The sequence below is a fragment of the Pelmatolapia mariae genome, linkage group LG8, assembly GCF_036321145.2.
Source record: "Pelmatolapia mariae isolate MD_Pm_ZW linkage group LG8, Pm_UMD_F_2, whole genome shotgun sequence".
Classification (NCBI taxonomy): domain Eukaryota; kingdom Metazoa; phylum Chordata; class Actinopteri; order Cichliformes; family Cichlidae; genus Pelmatolapia; species Pelmatolapia mariae.
The window spans coordinates 18,556,350-18,579,430 of record NC_086234.1 but is presented as its reverse complement, the minus strand read 5'-3'; the positions used below and the strand labels follow the sequence as shown (position 1 = coordinate 18,579,430).

The following is a 23,081-nucleotide window of genomic DNA, read 5'->3' as shown; positions in this document are numbered from 1 at the left end:
ACACATGCCAAGAAGTCTCACACAGGCCAAGAACAGATTTGCAAAGGTGAGAACATCTGTAGGAAAAATGTTATTTATACTCCCGCTCCACAATGGACGTGTGAGCCCAAATGAGTGTGCATACATACACACACTAACCCTCCCCCCAACACACGCAGTTCGTACAACAGCTGACAGCGGCCTGCATTGTAGACTTTAAAGCGGGTCCAAGCCCCCGCAACAAGGCCTTTTTCACATGGCCAATACACCTAAAATACCCCCGATCCCCGTCCCTTCCCGCTCCGTCCCATCCATCTCCACTCCATCCCGTAATAGAGGCCTTATTTTAGACATCCTCGTGTTCCCGGCTGGGTCTAACCTATTCCAGGGTTCCAGATAAAGCGCGGCAGGTATTTGGAATAATTTTTCCATGGGCCTGGCCCGGAAGATAAAACAAGAGATATATTTGTAATGCGTGTGCTGGTATCCCATTTCAAAGAGAAAGCCCATTGGAATCCAGCTCCAGGCTTATTGTTATTTGCCTGAGATGGAACAGCCGACTTTTTTCTGTCGGCAGGATGGTGCCCCATCACTCTCTGACGACATTAGGGTGTGTGTAATGCGCTCTGTGTGTGTGTCCTGTGCTTTCAACGGGATGTTGCATCCTACACATGAAATGGGGATGTCATTCCCCAATGACACAGCGCCCACACTAGAGAGAGAGATGAAACGTATAATGAATGGAGCCATTTAAAAATTATAAATAAATCAAATCAAATCCTAACAATTAAGCGTCACAGAAACAGAATCTATGATGAATGTATGCACGAACACCCTTAGAGAAACTATAGTACTGTGCAAAAGTCTTGAGCCATCTCTCATTTCAAGGAGCCAGACTTTGTTGTAAGGCTTTCTGACAGTCTTTCAAAGTTCTTCTTTGGACATTGGCTGCTTTTTCACTCATTTTCAGTCCAGTCCTTCTGCCTGACCATTTTTAAACATTTTCATGTTTTTTTTTTCCCCTCAGACAGCTAATTAACAGTGACCAAACCCAAGGGATGAACCAGGGTTGTGTCCCACATAACAGACAACCTAGTGGAAAAAAGCATAATTTGTACTTGATGAAACAAAGTTATCAAAGATCTGACATAGGGCCTGAGAAATGCATCTGGTTCTTCAGAAGACCCATCTAATCTTCACAGTGGAAGGGTGGCTGTAAAAAAGCCACTCTTAAGAAAGGGAAGCAGGGAATAGGGCCTCGAGGGCCGGTGTCCCTGCAGGTTTTAGATCTCACCTTGGGTCTACACACCTGAATCACATGATTAGTTCGTTACCAGGCCTCTGGAGAACTTCAGGACATGTTGAGGAGCTAATTTAGCCATTTAAATCAGCTGTGTTGGTTCGAGGACACATCTAAAACCTGCAGGGACACCGGCCCTCGTGGACTGAGATTGCCCACCCCTGTTTTAGATGCATCCTTGATCCATCACAGCTGATTTAAATGGCTAAAATACCTCCTCAACATGTCTCCAGTTCTCCAGAGGCCTGGTAATGAACTAATCATTTGATTCAGGTGTGTAGACCCAGGGTGAGATCTAAAACCTGCAGGACACCGGCCCTCGAGGTCTGGAGTTGGCCAAGCCAAAACTACTCATGAAGAATAACTTACAGAAATGACAAAAAAGTTTCCTAAAAGAGTTCAGGCTGTGTTGAAGAATAAAGATGGTCACACTAAATATTGCCTTTCAAGCTCATTAGAATTAGAATACAGTATTTTTTAATAAACAACTGGACGAATTTCTCATTTTCCAAGCAAAATATCAAGAACTGTGGGGCATTTTGAGACTTTCGCACAGTAGTTTAATCATACTGAATACTGATGACCTGTCTATCAGTGACCTTACTGTTGACTGAACATGAATGCACATGTTTGGGCAGCTCAGATAAATGCTGAAAAAAAATCACTAAAACAACGAGTAGCATATTAAAACTGAAAAACTGACAGTTAAAGTTGGTTAAAATCACACTGATGCTGATTCTGTTATAAAGTGGTAAATGCCAGACATGTCCTCTATCTTAGCCGCACCTTAAAGACCTCTAGGGCCCTGCAGTATGGCCAAGGAGAACAGTTTCGCCGACAATAAACATGAAGAACCAGATGTGCAAACTCAGACTCACAACACACAAATAACCATGCTTGAACCTACTTGAACTTGAACAAATCCAGACAGCGACTATTGCACACAATTTCCTACTGTTTTACCAGTTTTTGGGAAGCAGGAAGCAGTTGTTCTGGGAAACCAAAAGTCTCAACCAAAAAGCCAAGCTCCACGCTTGGCTCTTGATCAGTGCCACATCAAATACACCGAGCATGCTGCTATGAACCTCTATTAGGCCCACAAAAAAAATTAACACCCCCAAGTTGCAAACACACGTACATGCAGCATCCGCTTTATCAAACCATATCAAAAACAGCTTGGGCCTCCAGTCAGTGAGTCACATGTAAACAAAAACTTCACAAACACAGGGACACGGAGTCTAGACATTCACTTACTGTTTGACCGAAAGTCAAGATGGGAAAAACTATTATTTAAAGAAATGGTAAATAATTGTCAGTTAAAGCATTTGGGATTTTCTGAGCCAACCGCAAACACGCAAATACCAGCAGTGGTGTGCAGAAGGGCGTTTGACTGAACCTGGTAGCAGAATGGATAACAGCAACTTCAATGAATTCATCCAACCGGGGGTAACAGATTCACCCATCCTCTCAATAATAATAATAATATATTCTCTAGCAATCAATCCATCCGCAGCCACAACAGCTGTTCTTGTTCTGGTGGTTCAGTTTTGTCAGATTTGGGAATGAAAACATGTTCCCTCTCCCTCACCGTCACCAGCTTTGATTCCGACACATTTTTGCTGTTCCCCTCTCTTCCTTTGTTTCCCCATCTTTCACACACAATTAGTTTGCCTCCTCTTCTTGTCACATGGTAACACGTTTTTGCCATTAGCTGCGCAAGTAACTCGGGGAAAAATTCAAAACAGTTGCTCGGATGTTTGTAACGAGGTAATGCACGAATAGTTAGGACAAATAGGAACGAGAATGCAAGAAGAAAAATGTTGTTGGCCACTGCTTTGTATTCCTATAAACACAGATAATGTCAAGATAAACTGGAAACAGTGGAAAATCTCTTTATATAACCACAATTTGCTATTGCAAAGTATGCATGTGCGTACATACATGCCAGAAAAGGACATTACAGAGAGTGCTGCTCAAATTAGCTACAGCAGCACAAAGGAGGATCTATTGACAGTGAGGAGCAGACTACATAATTACAGTAAAGCAAAGAGAACAGTACAAATAGATATGGACAGTGCTGTTTAAAAGGTTTGCCCTTAAAAGAGGCCCGGTATGCTACCTAAGGAGCCATCAGTAACAATCATTTGTTTTCCTTTCTTTCTTGAAATCACCTTAACATCCCTCTCTATCTCCATCCATTCCCTCTCCCACTTCTCTCGCCCCCTTTTCCGACTCAACCCATCAAGGCCATCCAGTCCCAGTGTTTTCACCTTCAGTCTCCAATGCCACTCACTCAAACTCCTTACTATGGCTAGTCGACTCCTGCGAGAGCACATTAATGTGATTCCTGTTTGTCGGTGTACTTCTAACTGAAGTTACTACGTATTACTCGACGTGTATTAGGTGATTGTCTCGACAAAATAACTGGAGATGGCTGGATGGGTAGAGAAAGATGCAGAAACGGCAAGGAGCAGCAGCAGAAGGACGGCGCTCGGGGAAAACAAGGTGGCGGGGAGTGAGGGAGGTATACGGGCGAAAGGAGAAAGTCACACAAACTCGCGCGCTCGCTCACACGCGCAAACACACACATACACAGAGTACGCTGGCTGCTCTAAATGTGGCTTGTAGAAGGAAATTCTGAAATCTGAGTCTTGGCACCAGACAGGCTGGAAGCAGCCAGGCTGCTAGAGGGAGAGCGAGAGAGAGAGAGAGAGAAAGTGGGGTCGGGTGGGAGGGAGGGTGGGCGGATTGGGAGGACGAGGGGAGTATTGCTAGAATTGCCTTGGCTCTTATCAGCTTATAGGCAACATGAGGCCACTGCAACACTCAGCCACATGCAGCCCCTCGTGCATACCGCATGATTTTGCAGAGACGATCAGAACAAGTCTACGACTCTTTTGGGTCAGAGTCTGTGTGTGAGGATTTACTGAGGGATGTATCAGGTGTCTGCATCCATTAAAAATAAAACACTTTTCTTTTACAGTAATTCTTAAGGCAGAGTCAAATGTGGGTGGAATATCATTCCTGATATGCATTCAAAAAGAGGTCAAGTGGCCTGTAAGCAGTGCACCCAAGATTTGTAGTATATTAGAATGAAGTCATTGAGATGACAAACAGCACTGATAAGTGCAGAGTAAACATTGCTGTGTTTAATGAAGGGCTGCAGACAGCAACACTGAGTCTGGATTCTGCTGCGGATTCTGTTGTTTACATTAGAATAACACTGCAGCTTCAACTTTCCCGTTTTCATAATCTAGAGGCGCTACCTCATATATCACTGTTCTTGTAAAGTGGTATTTATTTGGTATTGTTAGCTCTGAGTGAGTCAGGGCTACATTCTCGTAACCTATCTCGCACGGAGATAAAATCCGGGAAACTTGATTGTGATGAGCCCAAGTCTGTGCCGCCGACTGATACACGTCTGGTGTAAGAGTCAAACAATTACTGAGCAGAAAAACAATTCGCCACATGTAACTTACTTTCACATGTGTGCATATTTATTAAGCCGCCACAAAACCGTGCTTCATCCTCCCTCATTTTCTTTTTCTCATTTCTGCTTTTTCCACTCTTTTTTTACTCACTTTCTCTTCTCCTCCCTTGGGAGAGTGGCAGAGAAGAGCTAGGCGGTCTGCTGTATGTTTAACCTTTGAAGTGGGCCTGCTGTGCCGAGCAAGGCCTGCCACCTGTTGGCTCTGTGTGTGTGCATGTGTTATGTGTGTGTGTGTGTACGCAGAGGTAAATCTCTCTAATTTTGATGAGCAGAGACAACAGCGGAGTCACCATGGGGATGCGATGTGGCGGGCGGTGGCCGACGTTCTCAGGAGGGAAGGGGGGGTGGAGACTTGCAAGGTGGGATCACCCACACACAAACATACACAAAACCCCCTCCTCTGTCAGAGGCTTGGTGACACTGTGTCTCCCACGGCGATCGTGGGTCCAGCCTGGGTGGCTCCAGACCTTCTGTATGTCTCTCAGTATGCATGTGTGTGTCTGAGTGTGTGTGTTTGTGTGTGACACCAATGGGGTCCCTGCCTGGGCCACCATATGCCACCCACCCAGCCAGAGAGAGGCTCTGGGCAGATGGGGGGGGGGCACCCTCGGCGACTGAAGCCACCAGTTGGCTCATTCTCTCAGTCACACGCCGGTCGGGCGCCATGTTTAAAGTCCCACGGCTATTTATCTGGGCTAGGGATGGAGGGAGGTGGTTGGATGGGTGGGGAGACCATTCTTCTTACTGTGATAGATGCTTTGTAAAAAATGATAACACACGTTCTCACACACATGTGCACTGTCCAAACTGGGTGGACAGATGAATAATAGAGAGGATGGAAACACGTATGACATCACTGTGAGTGTCTGTGTGTGTCTGTTTGAGAAAATCACACATATATTATTATTATCCTTTATTTATCCAGATGAAAGAGATTTAAATCTCATTTCCAAGAGAGACCTGGCCATATGCAAAAACAAACAAAAATATTAAACGCTGCACTGTACGCACGCACACACACACAACCACAAGCAAAGACATTTCCATGACTACACAGTGTGCTGTCAAGTGAACACAGACTCTAACTCAGTCACGAGAGCTTCAATGAACGATGTCTCATTCATAAAAAGAGTTTGCTATTCTTATTTTGGAGTTTTCCTGAAAAATACTTCACATTTGAGACTGATAGCAGGCGTGGTTATATAGATTAGCTCAAGTGTGAAAAGACTCACTTATCCAGAGTTTTTTTGATACTATTTTACAACTTTATTAATAAATCAAAAAATGATTTTATCATCCAATCTCTGCAACAGTGCTGCTTTATGATATCTGAGCAGAAAAATGCTGGAACTTCAATTCAAAGGGATTTCTGTAATACAGATCAGCTTAATCTTTAAATGGCTTAATAATTTAATTAAGTAATTATCGGTACTTTAAGTGTTCCACTTAAAATTTCAAATTTCACTTCAATAATATGCAGTTAACATAATCAACTATGACTTTGTGGTATCACTTTGTGGGTGAAGTAATTTAGCTGCAGCTTGAACTTCACGGGAACTTGAAACCCACAATTTCGTTGTACATGTACAACAACAATAACGGGTTATTCTCTTCTATGACATCCGATTCTAATCACAGACTTTCGTTTACAGTTTCTCATTTAACGTTTCACATTCAGTTTTTCTCGAGAACGGCTCAGCTAAAATGAATTAGCTAAAAAAGAAAAGAAGGGAGGGATTTATATCCAACAGACAAATTCAAATAAAATAAAGAAAACTTTAGTTTTCATTTCAGATGCGAGAGCACCTAACCTAATTTCCTGTAAATTACAGCAATGATAGTTTCCCACATTGTTTCACCACGTGTGTGTCTGTGTGTGTGTAAATGACACATTTCCTCTACATGCACAGCAGAGAGTATTCAAACTAAAGGAAAAAATGCCAAGCAAAACAAACAAAAAACCCCCACTGTAAGCCAAACACATGAAAGTCACTCATCCAAAGAAAAAAGGCTGAAGTCGCCACTGTACTAGTGTTCTTTGGCAATATACCGCTAAGATTAAACAGATCTGACGCCTGGCTGTTGAGAACAGTGAATATCACACAAACAGAGGAGTTTCCTTTGTTTATTTTTCAGATGAATCTATTTGATAGAGAAGGCACAACATGTTTGTGTGAAACGGCAAGTTTGGTTGTGAAACAACGCCACGATGCCACAAGCCGCATCATTCACAATCCACAGGGGGTCCTCTCTCCCGTCTTCCTCGCCTCACCTCCAACCAGTCACAACAGATGGCCGCCCGTCCCTGAGCCTGGTTCTGCCAGAGGTTTCTTCCTGTTAAAAGGGAGTTTTTCCTTCCCACTGTCGCCAAGCGCTTGCTCATAGGGGGTTGTCTGATTGTTGGGGTTTTCTCTGGAGGTGGAACACTAAACTGTGCATAGCAGGAACATTGTTTATATTGTTATTTAATATTGTGATCATTTAACGGAGACAAAAATCTGATGATGTGAGATAAACTTGGCTACTGCTAACTGAGAGAGAGCTAGAAAATGAAAAGGAGAAAAAAAAGAGCTAAGAACAGATCCACTGATTTGTAAGCAAATTCGACTCTTTCCTGATTTTCAGAGTGCAAATTATTTTCCAAGACTACTTTAAATGAGGGGGTATAGTTCCTCAAGACTTGGCTGATTGCATCATTTTATTAGCCATGCGTGATTCTACTCTAACTCTCTGCACACGTATGCACAAGGAGAAACAAACACACTGACGCTACACATTTCTCTCGCGCTCTATCCAAGCACTCAGTCCAGTTTTTAGATCTTTTCACCACTCTCTCTTGCTGTCTCTTTCCATCATCTGTTCAATCTGTCTTTTCATCTACTTCAGTCTCAATCAGTCAACCTCTCTCCAGTTTTCTTCTCTCTCCTTCTCTTCTTACCTATTTCAGTCTTCTCTGACTTTCCCAACTTCTCCGTTTAAGTCTCACTCCCTCCTTCCCATTACACTCCATCCCTACTCCAGTCTTTCTGTGCCTGTGTGCTGAGTTGAGGTTTGGAGTGGAAACTAGAGTATCAAGTCCGAGACACACAGGACAAGAGGGAGCCAGCCTCATAAATCTCCCTTAGCGCAGCCCACAGCATCCAGTCGGGATTGTGTATGAGTATGCTGCTGGTGAGCGCACAGCTGAGGCTGGACATATATGTTTATATGTATTTGACACAACATTGTTAATCTGCTCAAGCGCATTTTTTCGCAAGCATGTCTTTTTCTTTCGTGTGCTTTGTGTCCGTGTTTATGTGTGAGCGTGAGTGTGTAAGCAACCTGGAACTTATTCAAAAGCAGAGGTTAGCAGAAATTCTGCACCCGCATGTGGACCAGAATCTGTAGTCTCATCCCACCAACATCTCAACCTCAACAAATGAACATTGCGGCTCAATATTCAGAGAAAATTATTTCACACATTAAAAATAGTGTACAAAAGTCACTCGCCTTTTTTCAACCTGTTTCCCGTTATTGATTTCTTTTTATGCTAGAGCAAATAGTATATATTTTTGGTGCCACCTTAAAAAAAAGAAAGGAAAAATATCTGGACTTTGACTGGGCAACTGTAACCAAGATTCTTTTCTTTTTCAGCCATTCTGTTGCAGATTAGCCGCTGTGCTTGTGAGCACTGTCTCTTTACACGACCCGGTTTCAGCCAAGCTTTACATGTCGGGCAGATGGCCTCACATTTGAGGTTCAAGGTCAACTCAATGACTACAAGGTGTCCCGGCCCTGAGCCGAAGTCATCACTCCTCCACCACCATGCTTGACAGTTGGTCTGCGGTATTTATGGTGAAATGTCGTATTTGGTTTTCAGCAGATGTGGCGCTGTGCATTATGGCTGAACATCTCCACTTTGGTCTCATCTTTCTAAATGCCGTCGTTCCAGAAGTCTTGTGGTTTGTTCAGTTACAACTTTTCAAACCCAAGCTGTGCTGCCATGTTCTTTTTAAAGAGAAGAAGCTTTCTTCTGGCAACCCTGTCAAACAAGCCACACTTGCTCAGCTGTTTTCTAATTGTACTGTCATGAAAGTTAACATGCTAAGTGAGGCCTGGAGTCTGACATGTAGCTGTGTCTTTCCTGGGGGATTTCTCTGAGGACTGGATGGTCTGACCTTGGGGTGAATTTGCTGGGGCCTGGAGTCCTCACTGCAGAATGATGGACTTCTATAATCTTTCCCAGATTGATGGGCAGCAATCACCACTTCTTTAAGATCACAGCAAATTGGCAAAACCTTTACTTTTAGAAGGTGCTGATGATCAATTAACCAAGTCATCTGATGGCTGCTACTTGTACTCTTAACTCCTGTGGAAGCAGTAAACCTGTGTTAAGCTTTACTTTGATGCTGATGGCTGGTCACTTGCAAACACTTAAGGCTTTAGTTGCCTAGGTAACAGTTTTGTATGTCAATTAACAGTATCTCGTATTAGTAGTCACTTCAATCGCTCATCTGGAAGCTTCTCTGAACCGTCTTACTCGGGTCCCACCTATCCAGCGGCTCTTTTGCCCATAGCAGCTTGAAGTTGCTCAACATTTCTCGCTCTCTCTGGTCATCTCTGCAAATCACTTTGTGGGACGCAGCTTAAGGATGTACTTAGCTTTTTTTTAGCTTGACTCTAGGCTCTATAATAGCTTCAACTATATGTGTGCAGTCCACACAGGGTTTAGCATAATTAGTTTCCACGTGTCAAAAGCTTTTCAGTGTTTAAAACAATTTAATTCAGTCACAGAGCAGGAATAAAGTGTCACACATTCCAACAGAAGCAGGAGTCCACCCCACTCAGCAGTGATTTTTAACAGATCTTTAACATGTTCCGATCAAAATTTCGAAAGAGAAAAATCACAGGCATTTATAACCTCCTCATTAGTCCGTTTCGTTTGAACTGACAGCTCTCGGCTACAGAAGAAAGGAGAAAAATTTACAGAGAGAACGAAAAAAAAGGAAAACGCGAGGAATAATAAATCAAATTAGAACCAAATGTGGCAAGTGGCACAATGTCCAAAACCACTTTACACCCGGGCCCCCTGAGCATTGTCCTCCTTTTACCACTAAGACTTTGGTGATTTCTTAGTGCTCTTTTTTATTCCCTTTGTACACATTTCATAAGGATTAACACTTGGTAGCTCCCATTCACCCCTACACACCCAAAACAGCGCTAAGTATTACAATATGTGTTTGCTCATGTATGTGTGTGAGCATGAATACGAAGGAGATATTTGAGTTAATTTATTGACCGAGGGATAGGGCAGGCCAGTTTCTCTCCTAACATCAAAGTTCAGACGTCATCCTTAGAGTGCCGTCAGCTTGGAGTGATTCCTGAAGACACGGTGGCACCAGGCAGAGCGGAGGGCCTTCAGGGGATTGAGAGAATTTAAGCCTTCTAGCGACTAAAAACACAAGACAATCAAACACTTTCTGGTGTCGTACCAACTGCGCTCCTTCCTTTTCCAACTTTAATTTGTGAAGTGGATATAGTTTGATTACCAAACGTGAATGTTTAAGCACTTATGTATAGAGTTTCCTTGCCACGAGTACTGCAGGGGAAATGTTTTGGGAAATAAAAACTGCTTGGCTGATAGACATGGCTGCTTCTCTATTACACTCAAGGGTTTTGGTGAAGGGTTAGAACTGCCTCTCTGTCACTATTAGAGAATAAAGTAATGAAGACTTACTTGCCGGCCTAGTGTTGCATCAGAAGCAGTATCCCTTTACAGCTCCAGTATTAACTCTCAGACTCTACCAGATGTCTCCTGTGTTCACGTAATGCACAAAAAACAAGATAGCAAATACGCACACCAGTGCTAATCAAGACATCCCCATGTGATCTCAGAGGTCCGAAGCCTGAGTTTGAATGCTGATCTCATTATATGAAACTTTGTTCATGTTTAATATTGTAACCATTGCAACCATATACATTTTTTAAATAACGAAAAGCAGTGGAGTAAAATAAGTAAAAACATCTTTTTATTTAAATAACAGCTTTCCCCAAAGCCACCGGTTTAAACATTCTGATTTCCATTGTATTTGCAGTGACTAGTAAAAGAAAATCAAATCAATCTTTGGCAATCATAATTTGTAACAGCTACCCTCCTATTTTGCCTTTAACACTTCTTAAAACTCTCACTCTCCACCCTCCTTCCACTATTTTCTCCACCCACATCCCCAGAGCCCATTTACTATGATTACCAATAACAATAACACTGCCATTATCTTTTACTATTGCATTTTCCCAAGGCTCTGCCAGCCTTTACAGACTTTAAGCTACAAAACGGCTCCCGTTTCAAGCTTGTATATGGGCTGCCTTGGCTCAGAATTCCCTTAATAGTCGCAGTTTGTTTGGGTATCTGACGTGAATCGACATAAATGGCAATGGTCCACTAAATAAGATAGTAAAGCTTTAAGCCACCTGAGTCAGCCTTACTCCAGAGTGCTGCTGGCTGCTTTCCAGCTTGGTGTTTTATACAACCTTTGTTTCACTTTATAGTTAGATGTTTTATTTTGAGTGAAAGCAGGGGGCAATGAGCAGAAAAACATAATGAAATCTTAATTTAAGAGCATATTTTTGTGGATAAAATCCTACATATTACACATTTCCCATTGATTACGGGGACACACATTCCAGGGAATTTGTTTTACTGCGTCTGGTTAAGAACACACAAGATTCTTCACTGATTAGTAAGGCTTGGAAAAATGGAAAACAATTACAGACTGCTGAGCTCTACTGGAAGATCAGCATGCAAAACATACAAAACGCCTTACTGTCCGAAAATTATACAGTACTGTGCTAAAGTCTTAAGCTTCCCCTCCTCTCTTCTTTTAGCTGATCCCTTTAGGGTTCATCATAGCAGATCAACTCCCGCCATCTAACCCTTTTCACCCTAACCTTTATTTCTAAAAAAAGTGCACACAAAAAGTGCACACATACATTGAAATAAAAAATATAAACGAGCTTGCAAGTCATTATTTTGTATGGCCATCTGTATTCTTCAACACAGCCTGAACTCTATTAGGCAGATTTTGGGGTAATTTCTTTAAGTAGTCTTCAGGAATAGTTCTCCAGGCGTCCTGAAGGACATTCAAAGCTCTTCTTTGGATGTTTCTGCCTTTTGTTTTGATCTCTGTCAAGATGATCCCACACTGTTTCAATAATATTGAGGTTCAGGCTCTGGGGAGGCCAGTCCATGACGGATAGTGCTCCATTGTGTGTTTTTCTATTCTGGCATGCTTTTACTGCATTGGCAGTGTGTTTGGGGTCATAGTCATTCTGAAAAATGAAGCTGCTGCCAATCAGACACTTTGTAATCTGTACTGGAAGTGACTGGTGAGTGACTGGTGTGATTTGGCGCTCTATAAATCAAACTGAATTGAATTAAAGTAAGTGGTGTATTAAAATCTGACGGTATTTTTTCCGCATTCATAATTCCATCAGTTTTGACACGCTCTCCAACACTACTGGCTGAATTGCATCCCTAAACCATGTCGGAGTCCTCGCTTTAGATGCTCATTGCTGTACCACTTTCTTGGCTTTCTCCATCCACAGTGACGAGGATTTGAGCCAAAAATTTCAAATTTGGATTTATCACTCCATTCACACCTGTTCATTTTTAATCTAGTTCTTGTTTAATTTGGCATACCTCAGACTTTTCTCCCTGTTTTCACTTCCTTAAGAATTGCTTTTTGACAGTCACCCTTCCACTTAAGACCATTTCAAATGAGCAGTTGATTGATCAGCTGAAGGGGCATCTCTTAAGCCCTCTCTCAGTTCTATTTCTCCTATTTCTCAAGGACATGACTCCATCGTGTTCATCGGCTCTAGATAGCTTTTAAGGGTTGACATTTCTTGTTTTGGTTCATAATTATCCAGTTTCATTCCATTTTTTGGGACACATTCCATGCTATGCCAAAATATATTTAGTTTTCTGTGTTTGTATAGACAGAACAAAGGTTCAACCCTTGAATTGGGTGTGTTCTTTAATCCTTAAATAATTCATAGGTCTGTGTTAAGTGGCTTAGCAAAAAACCTTAAAATCATCTAAAAATTGTTGGGTATAAGAACTGGACTGAAAATAAGTGGAAAAAGTAACCAATGCCCAAAGAAAAGCTTTGAAAGACCTTCAGAAAGCCGGGAGAACTACAGACCAGACCAAGCCTGGTTTCTTCAAAGCAAATTACAAAGACATGAGGGGTGACTCAAGAATTTTGCACAGTACTGTATATATGGAAGAACTTTCATGAGTAATTGCAACTCATCACTGCGAACTACGCTAGGCAACATGGCATGAAACCACATAACATCACATACTTAACAAGTATACTGCTTAATCATGAATATTTCTGTGATGACATTTATCCCTGAGAAGTTCTCATTAACAATGATTAAAGCAAGACAGATTGTTTAGACTACAGGAAGCGCTGTAAATGTTGAACACTTTCAAATATGCAACTGACTGACACACATGTTTTCCTTTGGAGTCTGTTGATCACTATGCATTCCAGAGACGCTTTTTTGGCCCTGTCAAAGTTGGACCAACCTTGTTTCACCTCCCAGTAGCATGACTCAGGCCTTAACCTTGAATCTCTCCCCCTGGGGACCCCTTATTTATGATGTCACAAAAGGCCAGTCACACTCCTGTAACAGTGGCACGGCCCGCAAAAAGTCAAAATCCAGCTGTAGTCAAGCCCCCCCTCATCCCTCTTGTAAATGAGCATGTCCAATCTACCCACTGAGTTTCATTAAAACCAGACCACATCAATCAGGGCCTGAACTTTAAAGGCCAGGTCCCTTCTCAAGCAGCATGGAAGAAAAACATGGAGCTGTTAAAGTAAAAGACCTCACACTGCACATACACTCTAACGCTCATTCACTTAACACCACATTTCTGCTGGCGGACCACACATCGCAATACTAGTCCGAGACCACACAGTTGGTCTCATAAGGCCAACAAAAGACCTCGTAAGACCTCACACCAGGCCCTAGCACGATTCGATAGGACCTCAGAAATTTAACACACCTGTAACTCCACAAAATGTAAAGTAACTGCCGAATAGCTACTGTAGTCCCTGCACAGTAATCATCAACCTAGAAAAATCTGGTGATTGGGGATTTTTTTACTTGACAAAATTGAGTGCAAAGGAAGTGTAAGGTCCTCTTAAACCCGTGCCTGTGCTCCCAAATGTAGGGAAAGCACAAAGGAAGAGCCAAGAATACATAGCAGGAAACTCAGGAGGCATGTCAGATGGACGAAAGGCAGGATCAATGGGCAGATAAATGAGTGTAAGCCAGGCAACAAGAGGGGAGACTGGGAAGGATTCCCATGGGTGGGGACTGGAAGGCAGCCTCGCAATGGAAAGCTTTCAAACTCCTTTCATCGGGTGCCTGAAGACTGGAGCTTTACAAGAGCAAGATGAGCCGGCGCCACTGGAGCATCTTGGCGCTCTTCAACGAAACCCAGACGCAGAGACAGAACAGGACCCTATCACCACTTTGCCCACTCTTTGCTCCCACCCCAGCCCCCCCAGTTTTCATCAACCTGAGACTTGACTTTGTAAACAGACATGACTCATTGCAGTTGTCTCTCTTTTATTACATGTTATTTTTATTCAAAATCATACCTGTGACAACACTTAATATTTCACTTTACTAAATATTCTTTGCAGTGTGATATGTGTTTAGACCTTTTGCTACCGCTTCTTGAAATTTTTCATAATTTTTAACAGAAGATTAAAAAAACAGAAGTACAGCCTTTGACTTTTAGTGAAAGCATGTGAGTACAGAAATTGCGAGACGGTCTTACCAGTCGACACTAAGAGATCGTCTCCTGTAGGATGGAGGCCTTTCTGATGAAGTCTTCTCTGCCTTCGCTGGTCGCTCTTTGAGGGATAGACGATGAGTAAATTTGGAGATTCCCGACTCTGACCTGGGCAACAGAAAAATTAAAAAGAATAAGACTTAGTATGACTGATTTAGACAAAGATCTTGGCCTACTTGCTTGGCAAGTCTTAAGAAATCTTTTCTCTTCCTTGACAGGTATTATACATTCTTACACAGAAGTTCAAAAGCACTTTATATACTTGCCCTGGCTCTTCACTGTTAACAACACCTTTTACTCAGCACTTAATATAAAAAAAATGGCTAATAAGAAACAAGCACAGGGACTGACATATAGCTGGTTTGCCAAAAAGTGTTCAGCAGAGGTTAAATACTGGCAGAGAGCATGAATATCTGAGAAAGATCGATTCACTCATGCCTCAGACTAAACTAGTTTTGCAGAAAGCGCACAATACTCAGTGGGAATGTAGTCCACGAAGTTGACAAACAGCGTAACAATGCTTCAGCTCCCAGAGGAAACATTAGGTTTCAGGGAAAGCCGCATACTTCCTGCCTCATTTTCTCGAAATCTTTTTCCACACGAAAAAAAACGTCAAACACATTTTAATATCCTCTACTGGGCTGCCAATGTCCCAGTTCAACTTTTTACTCAAAATTAAAAACAGGAAATGTAATATTTATTCCATTCCAGCCCGGACACATTTGATGAGACTCAGCATTGCAATATTGCTGTGGTAACACTGGGGACTAATCAAAATGTAATATTATTCTCTATCAAAGAGCCAGGCTTATAGAGGAACACCGCTGGAGGAGCATGTCATGTAAAAATTCTCAACAATTATTAAGCAAACTTTTAGATCAACATGGCCAAAGTGGACAACGATCCAAAGATAATTTTAAGGTAATTCAAAACCCTGCAGAAAAAAAAATACAGATGAGACAGGATTACATAGATGATGCCCAGGCGTTGTGCAGGATTATCCCCTTTCCCAATCTCACACACATGCTTTTTCCATTTCATTATGAAATGGTAAAACAATAATAATGACTCATACATATTCACACACGTACATAGATCTCCTCTCAACCTGAGCCAAAAAGCATTTTAGTCTCCATGGTGAGCTCTGTTGGAGACAAACTACATGAATGGTTAGATCAAGATTTGTGCAGATGACAGAGGCGCTTCTTGCCACTCAAAAACAAGACTTGCATTTGCCATCACTCTTGTGGATTTATGTGAGATGCTTCAGAAATTACTGTGAGCATAAGGCTTTGATAAAAGAAAAGATTAATAAAAGCATATACAACAGTTCATGGCATTACCAGATTGCTGAAAAGTGAGACGTGATATGGATGAATGAGAGTGTGGTGATTCACCCTGTTTCACCTAATTAAACTGCTTGAATGGCATAAGATCACGTGCATTTTTATTTATTTTTTTACTCTGGATGAAGACGTCTGAGAGGCTTTTGAATGAGTAATTTGTATATTTTTGCCCAGGAGACTGCTTTGTTGTGCAAAGGAGACAGAAGGTCTGAGTGTATCCTGACAAGTGTAATGCTTCTATGAGGGAGGACTCAGATCTAAGAGAATGATTACTTAAAAACATGAAATTTGGATCCAGACCTTTGTTGCATTACAGACCTTTACATATTCCCCATTGCTGCAAATGAAAGACTGATGTGAGCTTGAAAATTCAATTCAGTGAAACATTACAAGATAACCTGCCTCTCTGACTTTTTCTTCTGATTTCTTTCTTCTTTTTTAAAGTTATAATAAGAAAGACTTTTAGTTTAAAAACACAACAGCAATTTAAAAATAAATGAAATACAGTGACACTGTTGTTAACATGCTAACCAGCTAGTAGTAACATAAAACTCAAATTAGATTTCAAACTGAGACAACTAGAATTTGACCGATATAAGATTTCAAGACCAAATCCAATAGTTTGGTGATTTAAATCAAATAGTGCAACTTTTTTTTCTTTTAGACACACGAAACATAAACAGATTTATCTAACATGTTTTATGTGAATTATTATTTGATAAGTGTTATGTGTATTATATATTTATCATTACTTAGATAACATGACTACGCAGTTTCATGAGTATGCAATAATGCATGACTTTATTGTAACAAGTTGTTCAAGAATCAATTATTCTTTGTCTGACTGTTGTTGCTTTTGGTGTTCTTGTTGACAAATAAGGAAGTTGCAGTGTGCCCTCTGGTGGACAAACTATGTAACCTCAACACTCATAAAATGGCTGAAGGGTGTTTCACCTATCACTTCTTTAGTTTTTACAAATATTGTCATCAGCTGTTATAAATGCTAATGCCAATATTTCGGCAAACAAAGCTAATTGCCCGACCCCCGCCTATATACACTATATTGACAGAAGTATCCACTTGTCTGCCTTCACACGCATATGAACTTGAGTGACATTCTATTCTTAATCTATATGGTTTAATATGATGTTGACCCATGCTTGACATATAACCAGTGTTTAGGAGTGTGTTTATGGGAATTTTTGAGCATTTTCCTGGAAGAGCATTTGTGAGATCAGACACTGATGCTGAATAAGAAGGTCTGGACCACAATTTTCCACTCCAATTCATCCTAGAAGTGTTCTGTCGGATTGAGGTCAGGACTCTGTGCAGGCCAGTCAAGTTCTTTAACAACAAACTTGCTCATCCATGTCATTATGGACCTTGCTTTGTGCACTGGTGTTCAGTCATGTTGGAACAGGAAGGGGGCATCCCCAAACCGCTCCAACAAAGTTGGGAGCATAAAATTGTCCAAAATGCGTTGGTATGCTGAAGCATTATGAGTTCTTTTCATTGGAATGAAGGCCACATGAAGTTTGGCGGTCTGTAGCGATAGACTCTGCAGAACGTTGGCCACTATGAACCTGGACATTACCTGATCCCATTCTGTGATTTTGCATGGCCTACCATCCTAGTTACTGTTGTTTCTAATCACTTCCACTCTTTTATAATACCACTAACAGTTGACTGTGGAATATTTTGTAAAGAGGAAATTTTACAACTGGACTGTTGCACAGGTGGCATTCCACAGTGGAATTCACCGAGCTCCTGAGCGCGACTCGTTCTTTCACAAATGTTCATAGAAGCAATCTGCATGCCTATGTGCTTGACTTTTTACCCCCGTGGTCATGGAAGTGAGTGGAACATCTGAATTCAGTGATTTGGATGGGTGAGTGAACACGTCTGGCAATATAGTGTATACCAGTCAGGGTCGAGAGAAACCTTATGTCTATTCTGCCCTCAGTATAGACATATTTATCACTTTTGCATCTTAACCAGTGAACAAAATGAAAAGGAACTACTGGAGAGCGGCATGGCCAACAGATAAGATGGATGATTAAGCCTTTTTTTTGGCCTAACATGGACAACCACTCTCTTGCTACACTTAACACTTCTTCCCACTCTCTTTTTGACATTTCCTTCCATTAGGCAATGCCGAAAACTAGAGGCCCGGTCTCCACTGCAAGCCAACGTTAACCCGCAGATCAGATTTCTGTGCTTTGGCAGTGTCTTCTACACTGATGTCAATGTTAAAACTCAAGTATATGAACACCAGGATGAAAGTGATTCCTGCATCTCAGGGCTGATTAAAGGGGTAATTTCTTCAACCTCTTCTCCTACACCATTTTCTACACATTGCGCCTTTAAAAAGACATGAAGACAAACATCTAATGCGACTAATTAATTACCAGTGTTATTTTACCCCTCATTCCAACCAGTCCACATCCAGGACAGGCACCATTAACCAACAAAGAAAGTTTTCCTTCGTAATTGCAAAACATTTCTTTTTGATTAAAGAGAACTTCTGAAAATTTGCTCTGATGCTGTGCAAGTTATTTCTCTTCAGACCAGCTGCCATAAGCTGAGATGAAAATGCAGTTCTTGTTCAAAATGACCTCATGCTATGGCTTATCTAGTAGAATAACAACAAGCCTTACTGCCTGTGTTCCCACTCCTACACCCTCAACTACTGTTTCCTGACCCAACGCCAACATCTCCAAAGAGCTGGTTGACCTCTAAGACAAAGAGACATATTTTCCTGTATGAATCACACAAATGGGGTGTGGGATTTTAGTCATATGGCAGAGAAACCCCTAATTGACGGCATTAAGCTAGGCTGGGCTTCTTCTTCTTCTTCTTCAAGGGCTTTTAATTAAATTAGCACACAGGCTACTGCCAACAACTGACGCTGATGTCTGTTTTCATAAAGTGTGGACTTGACTAGTCTGTAAAATTCTGATTTATGAATAGATTTCAGGAGCGAGGGGTTTGGCTCATCATCGGTTGTTAATGAGTGATTTACTTTTTATGGATCTAATACGTTTATTTGGTGATTTACATAAAGAATTCAGTGTAAAAACTTCAAACAAACCTTTGGATCAAATGCATGACATGTACTGACCGTAGGATAAAAACTTCAATGCCATGAAAACACATAGGATCATGACTTCAAAGACACGGGGACCAGTGGACACAGAAGAGGACTCAGGGAATCCCTTTGAGGGGTTTACAGGAAAACTGCACATGCGAAGCAGGTGGGTCTGAGTGGAGGGGGATCTGCTGGCAACTGGCTGCCCCTTGGCTCCCTGAGAGCGTCAATGCTGGCTCCACCCCATGCAGCTGTCCCTGATAACATCACCACAGAAGGCATACTGCGATGACGCAATCCCCTTGGAGGCCCAGGATATCCCGGTCGATTATCCTCTCATCAGAATAACATTTTCTCTTTCATTTTCCTGGTGTTGATTACAGTTAGAAAAATCAATGATTTGATTGATCATTTTTCATTACAGAATTGACACTGGAGGAGGGTGGGGTATCCACACACAACCGATGACATTTTTAATCTATACCACGACCATGAAAATGCAGACAAAGGAACGAGATGACGCAAATGCACTTGCTGAGCTGCCCTGTCCTCTTTGAAAACTTCTGAATGGCGTCATACCTGTGTGTCAGTCCTCTTTTGCTTGTTCTCCGTAACAACATAGAAAAACAAGAAGCACTCCGCCGAAGCAGCTCATTCTTTGGGCAGAATGTACTTTTAAGTTGTTCTGTTCTACTCTTTTGGAGTTTAGGAAGCTGGTAGTGCAGTATGAACAAGTGCAAAGTGCAGACTTTTGTTATTTGTCCCTTTTAGCACAATTATTATTTTATTTCTGTGTATATAGCCCATGTGTAGCATTCATTTAATTGTTTAGTAAATCTGTTTAAATGCTTCTTTTATTTTAAAAAAAGTTATTCAGAAACATCGTACATGCATTCAAACTCTTGTGTATTCAAAAAGTTATAACCTGTGACTGTACTGTACATAAAAAAGTGACAATAAAATAACATGGCAATAAGAAACTGTTTTAATAGCTCTATATAGCAATTTAAGAACTTTGACCGTCAGATCAAAGTGATAATTTACCTTGAAGGAAAGGTCAGAGGTCAAATGTGACATTTTTAAAATCTTTATATAGTACTTTCTATATGTTGACAATATGCACCACAATTGTAAGAATCATAGTTTCTAGTTTTTAAGGCTTTTTGTCAGTTTTCAGCCAATAAAGCACTAAGTTGACTTTGAAGAACTTCTTGGATATGAGCCGAATATTACTGGATTGTTAACATGACTCCACTCTACACCCCGACAAACTTTGATCAGAACTCATTCAAAGCTTGTCTAATGACACACATGCAACCCAAAAAAACTTCTTGGAGGAGCTAACTGAGTTATTTCAGCCTCCGTAAAGCATGGATACAGAACACTCACTGAGCAAAAACCATGTGTGCGCTGACAGGATCCCCTGCTTTCTTTTCTATTGTTGTCTTTGATTGCATCCATATATGCATATTCATATGAATTCTTTCGTTATTATTTTTAGATTTTATGTGAATCTGTTGTGCAGCAGGTGAAGGTTGAGGAATCCATTTTATCTTTATACATACCAACCCATATATACTGTTTTAGTTTATATCTTTTACCTGCAATGCAGGGGTGTCAAAATCAGTTTAGCTTGTAGACCACATGCAGCCCCCTTTGATTTTAACCCTGGAGAACCCATGGGGTCAGAGCCGACCCCATTGGTTTTCTAGGGAAACCATGGGGTCAAATTTGACCCCATGGGTTCTCCAGGGTTAAGTGGGTCAAACCAGTGAAGTTGTCTTTTTCTGTTATTGCAAAATTTAACTACACATTTAATTCTTGAGCTACAGTACATCTCATTTTTTATACTGTGCTAGTAAATCAAAGAAATCTGTCAGCGTGACTCTTTGGGGTTAACGTGTAAGAAATCAGTGCATTAAAAATGTTCTGGTAGCTCATTGCCCAGACTGTTCTGTAATTCAGTAAGTTTTTTTCTTTAAATTCCACATAGGAGGTCATCAGTTATCAGAAAATTATCAGTAGGAAAAGTTGTAAATCTTATGAAAATACAGTTAAAAGTCCAAAAATCTATGCCCTCCTTCACTTTTTCCAAAGCCTTCTGGGATTAGAGTCTTTACCAGACAGTTGTTGAAACATCTCAACAACTGTTTGACGGATAGCCTCGAAAATGTAAAGAGACTTGTGGTTACGAGAAGATAAAGCCTAAAGAATTTGGTAATCCCCTGACTTTTCTTCTAGCACAAAACATTAGGTTCAAATTCTTGCATTTTAATGAAATCTCTTGCCAACTACCGGATGGATTGTTTTAAGCTTCACTATAGATATCCTTACCCTGAGGATGAGTCCTAATGACATGTGGTTCCCATATTGATGGATTGGCATTAATTTTTGTACAGCCATGCATAGCTCGAAGACATTGTGTTCTAATCACTTTCAGTTATCTGTTGCTTTCCCTCTAGCTCACTATGGGCCCGAAATGTTTCAACAGCTTTGTGATGGATTTCTATAAAATCCAGATACTCTATGCAGAATGAACCGTAACAACGTTGCATGCATGACCATCACCAGTTTTCTATTTAAACTGCTTACATATAGAGAATTTTAAAGCTCAAATGCAGACAAAATTCTAGTCTTGGTGGTTCTTTAAGCATTAACTGGCAAATGTTAGCATTTTTTTTTACTAAGATAGTACAGACCCTGGCCTCAAGTGGCTACCTGTACATAGGAAGAAACTAGCAGCTACAGTACGTAGCTGCTAGTGATGTAATCTCAATAAAATTAAGTGATTTTTAGTGATTACAGGTGGAAAAAAAAAACACTGGTGATGCAATCTGATTAAAGAAATCTCAATTTTGAGATGAAGCAGCTACCAGTAGGAGCAAAGACAACTTTTTTAAGAAGCAACATTGTTGGAACTAAAAGTCCAGTCTCCCAGTTTGTCTGCATTCCCAACTGCTTTTACCACAAAAATCTCAATAACTACAACAGTGACAACCATTCCAATAATATATTCCTCCTATTTGAAAGCCTACCACTGCCTCACTCCAATGTGACTTAGATTATCCACTCACCAGTAAGTTTTCCCAATCCTGTAGCACAAAAGTGCTTTTGTCAGCACTGAATGGCTTGTGTGATGATACTGAGAAAATGTTGACCTGCGATTACATGCACACCTCCAGCCGTTACACACACATTCATAGTGTCACTGCGACAGATTGCTTTCTTGCAAACAACTCACCTAATGCCACTTTTCAGCTCTTGTTCTGTTGCCATGGCAGCAATTAACCGTTCAGAGGTATTCATGTGCAGAAGCTCTGCTAAAGAACTAATTGTTCTCACTCAGAGTACACAAAGCTACAGACGGTGCACTTTGACCCCCGCTCACAGCCTCAGTAACCCACTATTCGAGAGCAGAGTTAAGACTGTATGGAATTCTAAAAATCAATGCAGCTTAAATGTGTTTAACACTGTAGAGTTACAGTGCAGACAATATTAACCTATTTTATTACTTTTAATGGTTAAAAATACATCTTTATAAATTATTAATAAACATAAACAAACCTGATCGACCAAGTTCCCAAGCTGGTTGGCCGAAAGTTGCAAAAAATCCCCAAAAGAAAACATGATTTTACTGTTTTTTTTTCTATTTGAATTTTAGATTTTACATAACATATCTGAATCCTCTAAAGAATGTAAAATCAAACTCAAATTTATAAACCGCACTGTGTCTTAGTGGATGTATATCTTCAGTGATATATCAATACAGCAAATTAGTTCTCTGTTCTGCTTTCCCTCTTTTTGAGCTTTGCCTGCAGGTCAGTTCAATTTACCCTTATTCACTTGATAAGCACCACCTTGATGAGTCATTAAGTCACCACTCTAGAAAGTCACATTAAGGGTGAATTCATTAATAGCAGCAACATGTTTTAACACATGGTCAATACATTTGCCTAACATGCAAAAAAATCCCGGTTCAGGACCAGAAGGAGACTGAAATCCCTGGAAGGGCTGCGGTAGGAAGG

General features: G+C 41.0%; 1 protein-coding gene across 1 annotated transcript in view; it reads right to left on the bottom strand.

The window, feature by feature from the left end:
• ankfn1b (ankyrin repeat and fibronectin type III domain containing 1b) overlaps window positions 1-23,081 on the bottom strand; it is a 124,635-nt gene that overhangs the window by 22,448 nt on the left and 79,106 nt on the right. Inside the window, exon 5 of the mRNA XM_063482052.1 lies at window positions 14,608-14,730. Coding sequence (XP_063338122.1) covers window positions 14,608-14,730 — 123 coding nt within the window. The remainder of the gene's footprint in view (window positions 1-14,607; window positions 14,731-23,081) is intronic.